Source organism: Tupaia chinensis, unplaced genomic scaffold, assembly GCF_000334495.1.
Source record: "Tupaia chinensis unplaced genomic scaffold, TupChi_1.0 Scaffold000234_1, whole genome shotgun sequence".
Classification (NCBI taxonomy): Eukaryota; Metazoa; Chordata; class Mammalia; order Scandentia; family Tupaiidae; genus Tupaia; species Tupaia belangeri.
The window spans coordinates 4,018,731-4,030,359 of NW_006159712.1; the positions used below are offsets into that span (position 1 = coordinate 4,018,731).

The 11,629-nt window shown below is 42.0% G+C and overlaps 1 protein-coding gene across 1 annotated transcript in view; it reads right to left on the minus strand.

Annotated features, from left to right (window-relative positions):
• Window positions 1-9,864, minus strand: part of TENM2 (teneurin transmembrane protein 2) — a 550,878-nt gene extending 541,014 nt beyond the window's left edge. The window contains 2 exon segments of the mRNA XM_027771820.1: window positions 7,706-7,751; window positions 9,811-9,864. Coding sequence (XP_027627621.1) covers window positions 7,706-7,751; window positions 9,811-9,864 — 100 coding nt within the window.
• Window positions 9,865-11,629: the final 1,765 nt, after the last annotated feature.

The window sequence follows — 11,629 nt, forward strand, 5'->3', positions numbered from 1 at the left end:
CAGCAGGAGTATCTCAGCTGGTTGTGCTTGGGGACATTTGACATTTGTTGATTGCTTGGGAGCTCGAGGCTGCAATTCCAAACTCACAGCATAAAGAATCTAATGTGAAGAACAAAACGACTTAGACTTGAAAATTGGGAAAGGCATTTGGTAAAAGTTGTGCTTTTTTATGGTCTAGCTAGGTAAGAAAACAAAAAAGACCATGCCAGACAGGAGGAAACATGAACTAATGTACCCTAAGAAGTGCTCTGTAAGAGATCTTTTAAAGCATTCACTGTGTTAACCATATTTTTCTCTGAGCAGTGAGTCTTGCATGGGTTGTCTTCAACAAACGAGCGAGAATATTCTCCTTTGTGACTTTTAGTGCCAATATTTAATAGTGTGTGTATTAGGGCCGGTCCTGGTTTCTGGAATTGCTCTGCAGGAAGAAAGCAGATGAAGGAGAAAGTGTGACTGTGGACATGGTAAGCGGGATCATCAGAGACCATGGAAAAGGAATAAACAGAGAAAAATAAACTCTGACAGTTCGATTGGATTTTGGTAAAGTATTTCCTGCATGGCAAACATTCTTTAGCCCCCAAGACAGCAGCTTTTGGAGAGTAAGATATAGGAGCCTTACAGTAATTCTTGTGGTAACAACTGTAGGAAGAATTCTGATTGCCTTGCAACCTCTATGTAAACTTAATGAAGCATCTTTAGTTGGATGTTTTTAAAACTGGGTCAAGGAAGGGGGAAAAACACCCTGAATGCTGATGCTATTTTATAATAGATTGAAGAAGCGTGGCAGTAAATCTGTAAAAGCCTTTGCCTAAGCACCAAAGTGAATTAGCACAGAAAAAGCCTTTCTGATAAATGGAGATCAATACCAGTAGAATATCTAAAATTGGCTTTTCATCCCTAACCTTGCCATTGCCCATTGACATCCAGAACATTGCATACTGGAGCCCCCATGTAGATCACACAGGGGTTAATATAGGCAAAATTAGTTTACAAAGAGGAAAGGAAGTGGAGACAGCAACTCTGTGGGGAAATAATGAGCCATCGCAAATCCTAGGTGTTCTTTTTGATCTTTAGTGTAATTTCTTGTACTTCATAAAGAAACTCTGATACTTTATACAAATGAACAACAGGTGATTAGACATAGCCAGGTTCTTTCACACGTAAGTGTGAAATAAAGGTGTTTGGAGATGTGCAGGAGGGAATATTTTTTCCTACTGAAGAGCTGGGTGTAGTCTTAGTTCCCTAATGGCTTATCTTAGAGCTGTGTATGCATGTATGAGCACATATGTGTTCATAGGTGTGTATGCAGGAGACACAGACAGACAAATAGGCTGAAAGTTAGTCACTTTGATTCCCTCCTAAAAAGCCATCTGAGATTTAAGGCCAATGTGTTGCTGAGGTCCGCCTCATGTCAGGCAGTGCTTCTGCATCTGCCAAATTCTTTCTTGCTGAGGAGCTGGTTCCTATGCCATTCATAGCTCCTTGGTGGACACATATTGATGACTCAATGTTAAGGAAACTTCTCATCAGCAATATTGCTGGATGTAGCCTGTCTGGCATGAACTCTGTGTTTCTATCCCGGGCCCAGCAGATGCAGGATAATCACTAGATATATCTACGGTGGGAGGGGAAATGGGAAGGCCACGAGAGCTCTGTACAACTTCTCTGAAACTTGGAGAGCTAAGTTGGAGACTTTAGTTTCCTTGGAGAGCCTGGGAAGGATTCTAAGTCTTCCCATTAGGTCGTTAAGCCATGCACCGCCAAGCCATTGGTAGTTTCAATTCCGGGTTTTCAACTCGCCAGTAATCTGAAACTAAAACACTGACCAGTTATAAAGACAAAACTTTTCTTTTGCACTGATACTGGTAATTTCATAGAATATGATTTTAGGGTTCATCCCTGCTAATTGTGCTGTTTTCTCCAAGTGGAGAAATGTAGCATTGGGTCTTTTTGCTTGGAGTAGCTTCTTTGGGACTTGCTTATTCATTTATTCTGCCAAACACTGAGAGTGAGCTCGCTCTGTTTTAGGCACCAGTTCGGATCCATGGGATATATTATATTCGTTAACAACAAAGACCTTGTTTCCTGCCTTGGTGGGGCTTATGTGTCAGTAATAGAGGCCAACAGACAGCAACATAACAAATAATTGCATAGCCTCTTAGAAACTTATGGTGCCATGAGAAACTAAAGTGAAATCAGACATGGTGAAAGGGGTTGAACATGGGGGATGGATGGGAGAGAAGGTGATTTTTTTACTTTTTAAGTACATAATCAGGGTAGGATTCACTTTTAAAAAAAAAAAGACTTAAAAGAGGTCAAGCAGAGTGTTTAGAATGAAAATGTATTAATTTGATATTTTGGTCACTGACAGTCCTGGGCATTTGTGCCCAGATGCATTTAGTGGGTCACTTGTTGAGTGAGGTGTGGACATAGCAGTATGGACAGAATGACAAGCCTGCTACAAGGTGGACAATCATTTATTTACAAGTGACCCTGTCAACAGCTACTTAACCTCAAACTGGTTGTCAACTCCAGGGGTAATTACCATGTGGGCCAATAATCAATTCTAATAAAAGCAAAAGAGAAAATGAGGCAAAAGGGCACAAGGAAGCCCAGACTGTCTGTAATTGGATGTTGGGGCCAAAGCCTAACTCTCAGAGGCTGTGGAGTGCATGCATTTCCTCCCATGTTCCCATGCCCTCCAAAGTGTAACAAATTCTTCCTTTGTCCGATGTAAAGAATTAACAGAGAATTGTCACTGTCCTGAACACAAAAGATGGGATGACTTCATTTCTCTTTCTTTCCAAGACATGCCACAGTCTCTATTTAATTCTAGAAGAGAAGAAACTGGACAAGATAAGCAAAGTCACGATTCCCTACATTCCTGGGGAGATAGGAGTCAAGTATGGAAAGCAAAATGTACCATCAGTGAAGAGGTGGGTATTCACTCTGCCAGAGTAAGTCAGGTTAGGACTCGACTCCTCTCCCCCAAAACCTACAGCTGCTCTCCGGGGAGAGTACAGTCCACGTACAACCATAACTCAAGTAAGACCATGCTAAAGTACAAGTCATCAAGTTCACATTTCTGAATAATCATCAAACATGTGAAAAAAAAAGGTACATACCTGAAAAACTAAATCTAAGAAAGAAAATCTAAATCTAAAGAATCCTAATCTTAAAAAAGAATGCAACCCTTTATTCCACATCATGAAACTAAAGAAAAACTGTCTTCACATGGAAGTTTGCCAGCACCTTAGTAAACTCATCCTTGCATCATTATTGTTATAGGAACATCCAGGCTCATGGTTGTGACTCTCAGCAGTAGATTCATGGGGCAACAGATCCCATGGCCTCCTCCCAGGTCAGCCAGCCAGGAACTGGACACCCACCTTCCTGGCAGGGAGCTGATTCACTCCCTCCTAGGCAGCTTAGAGCCGGCACATTCAGGCTTGTCCACCATGGTGTTGTCTACATTCCTGTCCCATCTGTCCTCACATCCCTGTGACTCACCTCCCCACTGCCCCATCACTCTTCAGTATTCCTGACTGATGACTTTACTCTCACGAAATTTTATGATAGTGTGCAAAGGTCGGGAAAATCTGCAAATTCTTCCACTTACAGAATCAGAGTCCTGGTAAATGTGTCCACGTATAGAATGCGAGTCCTCATGAGCAAGCAAACACTAACAAAAGTCAACATTTATGGAGCGCTTGTTACGTGCTGGGTTCTTAATGAACTTTTAATATCATGCTAGGTTCTTTGAATGAACTGCTATCATTTAATCTTCACAATGGCATTATTATTATGAAAGAGGATACTTAGACACAGACAGGTTAAGCTATTTAAGGGACAACTAGTAAGGAGCAGAGTCAGAATTTGAACTGAAGACTTTGAATCTATATTTTAAACCACTGCAAGTTATTGCTATTTATTACGAGAAGTGTTTTGTATTTATAAAACTATTATAGAGTAGTCCCCCCTTATCTACGAGAGATAAGTTCCGAGACCCCCAGTGGATGCCAGAAACTGCAGATAATATCCAGCCCTATATGTACTATCTTTTTTTTCCATCTGATAACTGAAACAGCTACTAAGTGACTCAAGGGTGGGTAGCTCAGAAGTTGTGGATACACTGGACAAAGGGATGATTCACAATCTGGGTGTGATAAAGCCAGACAGTATGAGATTTCATCATGCTTCTCAGAATTGTGTTAAGCCCATGAATTCTTTCTTTCTGGAATTTTCTGGGATGTTGGGTGGGTAACTGAAAACACAAAACATAACACTGTGAGTAAAGGGGGACTACTGTGTATTTATGCAAAGTTTTCAGCCACCCCTGGTGAAAGCAGTATGGTAGAAAGACTAACAGGAAGGTCAGAAGACACAAGACTCACTCAGTTGTAGTTTTATCTCTAGCTGTTGTTTTCAGTCAAGATCCTGACGTGAAAGCAGATGATACCAAATAAGGTAATATGAGAAGAGTCTAATTAGGAGCCTGCTTAAAAATCTAGTCAAAGTTTAGGGAAATCAGAATGGATGGACAGTGTTCTAGGGCTAGCAAAATTTTGCCACTCTAACTAGGCCAAGAGAAAGGATTATTTTTTTATTTTTTATTTTTTGAGAGATTTTCACTGTAGGGCGCGTGCGCTCGCCAGACAGATAGAGAGAGACATAGAGACAGAAAGCGAGAAATCACCCCCCAGGGGGGATGGTCACGCCGCAATCCCTTCTCCTCCATTCTCCTCTCGGGATCTTGGGCACGCACGCACACGCGCCCGGCGTGAGTTTTAAGCCACCGGGTCCGGGACACAAACCGCGGTCGACTACGTGGGAGTCCAGCGACATAGCCATTACGCTAACTGCTGGTTCCCAAGAGAAAGGATTATTAGTGCGATCCAGAAAGGGACCGAATGGAGAGGGCTACCTGAGATTGTGATATCAGTACAGGGCACCATAATAAGAAAGAAGATGGAGGGCCAGCCAGGTGACATGGTGGTTAAGGCAGCTAGATCCCACATGGCTGACTGCATGGTTGGAGTCCAAGACCCAGAGGCTTAAAAAACATGCCGGGAACCTGTATGTGCATGACTAAAATTCCGAGAGGAAAATGGAGGAGAAGGGACTTTAGCATGGTCATTTTACGCTGCTTCCCTTTCTTTCATGCTCTGATCTCCTCTTGACTTCTGATCTCTTCCCATTGAGTAAACCCAGTGATAACTGGAAAACAAGGGACCCATGGATATAACTTACATGATCAGCTTTCAGAGTAGAGAGCAAGAACTCAAAGGATCAGGGGAAAATGAAAGACAAAAACAAAATATGCAGCCTGGTCACTATCATGGTAAACTGAGCTAAATATCAACCTCCTTGGGACTCCATGTCTTCATCACTGTTATGAGAAATTGGACCACATGCAATTCATTCACACTATCTCTCTGCTTAAAGTTTTATGAATTTACCCTTCAACTGTTTCCAGGACATTTTGAGAATAACTTCCAAAATATAGTACACAGGATAGCCCTGCAGACTCTAGCAGTATTCTGCACCCTTGCCTCTTGATGGAAGTATGAAGCATCTACTTGTTTCAGAAGGTAGCAAAGGTGTCATTAAATAGTCTAAAGATAAGGTTTGCTAATAAGAAAGTTGTCCCAACAAAGGAATTGATGGAATAAAGAAATGAATAGAATGCAAAACCCCTTGCTTGTTTTCTGAAGCACAAAGAATATATCTGAGAACACACTGTTCAGCATACTCAGAAAACCCTAAAAGAGATATGTCACATACTTTCATGGTAGAGTGTGTCACTACAATTCAAGACCCATCCCTGAATTCATTTGAAGAATCAGTGGCCACATGCATTGGTCACTAGACACAGATATGATTGGAGGAAAGCTGGCATTGTGTGTGGGAGGAAGTGGCTGTGTCCCCCTGAATTGCATGGCGTGAAGGTGGTCCTAGGTTCTGGGTGAGCTGGCTCTAGTTCTCTGGGTCTCCAGCTAGTAGACTACTGAGAGGACACTGAGCTTGTCCAGATAGGCAGAAAACAGGCTCCAACAAGGGCTTGTGTCCTCCCTCGTTTCTACGGACATGTGCTTTTTTAAAAGGCTCAGAGAAATCAAGTGTGGCATTTTAAAGCGTGCTGGGATTTCTCCCCCCAGATTCTTACCTGTCTTCTACTCCAATAGCTATAAATAAAATTGCACCATTATAGAATCATCCCTTTGTTTTGTCTAGACTTCGGAGAGGTAATATTAACCCTTTATCAGATTAAATAACGATCTTTTTCTTACATGAGAGGAAACCTTCAGCATCTCAGGGCTCCTTAACATAAAAAGCAACTGAAGTTGGGAGGATATACTTGTATTGGGTGAGGGTTGGGTAGTAGAGGAAGTGGGCATGCTCAAATTGAACTTGTTCTCTGTCAAATCTTTGCCCAGTGTGGCTTAAAAAGCCAAGAAGAAGTGTGCAAAGCAGAGGGAAAATGGCAAATATATATATATATATGTAGCAACCCTACTTATGTTCACGTGGTTGTGTCTATTATCACCTACAGGTTAAATACAGAAAAAACAAAAGCTTGAAACATGGGAATGGCCAAGATACCAACAAGTTCACTTACTATTAGGTTGTCGGGAAAGTCGTGATGCCTTTTTGCATAGAAAAACACATCATGACTTTTTGGACAACCTAGTAATTGTGTGAATGTGGATGAGTTCTTTAGGTTTGTTATTTGAGAAATAAAACAAGTAATGATAGTAATGCCTACTATACAGAGTTGATGAAATGATAAGAGCAGAACAAGTAGAGAATAAAATTACAAGTACTTTGTAAAATCTAAGTTGCCCCAAAATGCAGGGGGTTATTCTTTCTCCATTTAAATTGACGTGCCGGCAGCAAGCCATTTGAAGGCAAATGGTGCACCTGAAGATTTGTCAACAAGCCCAGTCACCTGCAGCACAAGAAACCAGGAGTTTCCTCAAAATCTGCTCATCATCCTAAATATCAGATACAAGCAGCATGTAACAATCCAGGTTTCAGTTAGGAGAGTGGATCATTTCCCCTTTCTTCCCTTTTACCTTTTTTAAGAATGTCGTAACACAGACCTACAATAAAGGTTAAAGCCAAGCACACATTTTCATTAGTACATGGGAAGCTAGCACAAATAGGTCTCTGGAGAGTGAAAACATGTGACAGATGTAGATGGCATAGCTTGAAAGACTATTTTGGCAATAGATGCAGGATGCTTGGCTTAATAGATGAGTATAGTTAAGAAATACTATTTTTTTTAAATCTATTTGCACAGAATATTTTTCTGGTGCTATAACTGACAGACATTGTGAAGGTAGCAGGAAAAATTCAGATCCACAGCCCTAGAAGGATTAGAAATTACACCCAGTGGGAAGGATTCACGACTACGCTAAGAGAACCCTGGTGCGTAATCCAACACTCCCACTGCTAAGTCCCACACCTTTCCCTAGATACCACTGAAGGGTTAAAGGAAGGGCTGTAGCCACTCTGACAACAGGACAGGTCCTTGCAAAGCCCCATCTGCATGCACATCATCCTTACCCAGAGGCTCCATCACAACCTTCCCATGGAGGAAACTCACAGACTGAGGTGAGGCACTGACGAGGCTCCATAAGAGGCAGTCTGCCTTGCATTCAAAGGTGCCAGCAATGTGAATGCTCAGGAGAGGTTGGCTTACCATCAGCACCGGCTGAGAATGGGAGGCTCTTCCTTTGTGCTCCCCTCTAACTACAGAAAATCACCAGCAGTCCCAGTCTGACACAGCTGAGGCCTTCTCCAGCTGGGAAGGAAAAACATAATAGGCAATATCTGCTCTGCCCCTCCTCCCTTTCTGCTCCCTTCCCTGTAGACAGACTCAGCATGAGGTTCCTGAGGAATTAGTTGAGGGAGGACGCCTCCCCCGCTGGCAGCCAAATGCCAACCTCACGTCCTGCCCATGTAATGTGTCTGACATTTCTGCATCTCTCTGGGTTAACATTGCTTGACACAGACTTTGAAACATCTCTTAAAAAGGTTTGAATGTGCATGCGTGCACAATTTCTGCTGTTTCATGGCATCGTGGTGTGTATTTAATTGTTTAAAAAAATTAGTGTCTTAGTTGCTGACATCCCTCTGCACTGGCATTTCTACTTAGGCAGAAGTAATTGGTTTCAGAAGACTGAAGACCGTTGTTTGAAACCATGTGCACATTCCTGTTGATGGATGCCATAAAATGTTCAAATATCATCTTCCCTCAAGGAAAACAAGTGTTAAAATCCAGAAGGACAAAATGTGATTGACGGCACGACATACTTACATTTTCACTACCTGTTGTCGAATTTTTTTAAGCACTTGGATTTGAAATGGGGTCTGTTCTTCTTCCTGGTCAGTTACTTTCAGAGAGACTGTGTCAAGCGTGAAGGAGAGTTTCTCTCCCTTTCTAGAAAAGCACTAGAAATCACTTTCTATTGTTCATCGTGTTCCCTAATGGGCAAAGGGTCAATTAAGCCAAGATTCCTCAAACATTCACACAAGGGGCAGTCTCTGGTGGTGAGGAGAGTAAGCAGCTATGCATTGTGTCTGTAGAAAAAGTCTAGTTGTAGCCTTTTTGTTTAGAAAGCAGGACTTTTTTTTTTTTTCTTAACGGTGTTAGATGTTTTTGTAAGTTTTTAAAAACTTTCTTGAGAGAAAGGAAGATGCACTTTCAAGAGGCTCTCACGCTGTGATTCTTCCCAGCCCACTAGCCCTCCAGTCAGTCAGAATCATAGACATGCATGCACATGCCCACGCCTATCTGTATTGGTCAACTAGGGAACTATACTCCAACCTTCCATGTGGCTTGCAGCTTTGGAGAGCATTGCAGTATTTCTACACCTCCAAGGCTGGGCCAATTTCTGTGATTTTTTCATTTTCTTTTTCTTTCGGTCTGTCTGTCTCTCTCTCTCTCTTTCTCTTCCTCTTTCTCTTTCTCTTTATTTCTCCTGTCCTTCCTTCCTTTCTTTTTTCAAGAATGCCAAAGCGTGTTTGTTATAGTAGATGATACCAATAAGGCCAATAAAGAAAAATTTACCAAGAAAAAATGAACACTGGGGAAGGCAATTGGCTGACTATGTATGACTACCCCAGAATGGCTAAGAGGACATACAGACCTCATTCCAGGTACTCCAGGCTTCCCTAGAGGGAGATACCTCTGCATAGGTTATGTACCACCACAGAATCCACATATATGTTAGGCACTGAAGACTGCATTGTCATTGGTAAATTCCTCAAATAATTCTTCAAATAACCCAGGAAACTCAGGGCAGAAATCCTACACATAGCGCCTCTCAACCATAGGCATGTGGAGGCAATATGGCAGCACGGTTAAGCTTGCGGACTCTATAATCAGACTGCATAGGTTCAAATTCCAGCTTCATCACCTACTAATTATATTATTTCTGGCAAATTGCTGAGCCAGTTATGCCTCAGTTTCTTTTTCTACAATGGGGAATGATATTAGACGTTATCTGAAAGGGTTGTGATGGGGCTTGAGCTAACACATAAAATACTTGAATCACTGCCTTTAACAATATTTTTTAAGTAATTTCTTAATCTGGAAGCAGATGCATATAAAATCAAAATAACAAACAAGCTGAAGCTAAAACCTCATTTAATGTGTTGGATCTTGCTTGAAATGTAAGATATTTTTCTGATTTCTTGGCTAACAGTGACCTTTCCCTTTTCTCAGTTTATCTTGCTTAATGCTTATGGCTTACTCACATATTATACTGTAATAATTTCATGTCTGTATGTCCACTTCCTTACCAGGCTGTAGATTCCTGAGGAACAAGGATGATCTATCATGCCATTCTCTGCCATCATACCATCTTGGAGTGTGACACCCACCTATCAATTCTCTCTATGTCACCCTTGTTCTTCTCTAATCTTTTATCTACATGACAGCATGACAGGAAAAACAAGCTTTTTTTTTTTTTAAGAGATTTTTGCTATAGGGTGTGTGCACTTGCTAGAGAGACAGAGAGAGAGAAAGTAAGAAATAACCCTCCAGGGGATAGTCAAGCTTTAATCCTTTCTTCTCTATCCTCCTCCTAGGATTTTAGGCACACATGCACACATGTCTGATGTGAGTTTCAAGCCATCAGGGTCCAGGACTTGAACCATAGTTGGCCATGGGGAGTCCAATAACTTAACCACCATGGCACCTGCTGGCCCCAGGGAAAACAAGCTTTTAAAAACAAATTTGGCCATTGTATCTCCTTTTCCTTTTTAAGACAGAGGGTTTTGCTACAGGGTGCATGCATTTGCTCAAGAGGCAGAGAGAGTGAGAGAGAGATATCATCTCCTAAGGGGATGCACATCCCACAATCCCTTCTCCTCCATCTCCTCTCAGGATTTTAGGCAGAAACACACACACACACACACACACACACACACACACACACACGCTCAGCATGAGTTTCAAGCTGCTCGGTCTGTGACACGAACTGTGGTCGGTCATGTGGGAATCCAGTACCTAACCACTACACCACGAGTACCCTCTTTTTAAAAGCCTTTTTTCAATGGCTTTCTATTTTCCTAATGTAGAGTTCACAGAGTCCATGCCTCTTCAAGATTATTCATGAGACCTTGTAAGTTCTAAAGTTTACCCAGGTCTTAACATCCATTTAATTTCTCTTCCCCGCTTCCTCTCTCAGCCCCAGCAACACTGACCTTCCTTAGGTTTTTGGAACACACCGTTTTCCCTCCCAGACCATGTAGCTTCTTCTCCATCCCTGCCTCCCTCCCTGGCTTCTTTCTGTGCTTACAACCTGTGAATCAATTTACTTCTTTAAGGAAGCCTTTCTTATACATTCAGCTCAGGCCCTCCTGATGTTACATGCTGTGGTGCTTATCCTATAAATCTTCAAGACCTCTCAAAGCGTATTTCTGATGCACTGGTGGAATGGGATATGGCCACACCAGCAAATGTTAAGTCCTAAGTTCTCTGAAACCATCAAAAGAACCATGCTATTAAAGGAGGAATTCAATTGCCTGCCTGAAAATGAAAGATCAGTCAAACCATATTTCTGAAGGTTAGAGGTGAGAAGTTATCCTGATGCTGACTCAGTCATGCACATCATTTGTATTTAAAAAATAAATACTATTATTTTATCAAGACCCTGGCTAGAATGTCTATTTTAATGGTGGACTGGTTTCTTTGGTTAATGGGTGTAATATTTGAAAGGGTTCCCAGAAGTCTAGAGAAAAGATCAAAGAGTAGGGGTATTACTATTGTGTGTGCTGGAAGTCCTGCTGACCAGCCTTCATTAAATGCCTCTATGGTATGCCAATCATTCCAGCAGAAAGTGCCAGGTCACCACAGTGCACCACATCTATAACCCTGCTCAAACCTTCAGGAAATGCGCGGGTCAAAAGAAGACCCTTACAGGCTGGCGAGTGCAATATCCTTACCAAGAATTACTCAGAACTTCGAGAGTCAAAGAGAAAGATATGGACTCCGTGGATCAGATTCCCTAACCTGTTGCTGCCAGTGAGCCCCTGATGGGCTGTAGGTAAGCAGATGTGCACAGAGAGCAATGGAGACACCTAAGAGCACAAGACTGATCCATCCTGGAGTTAGGGT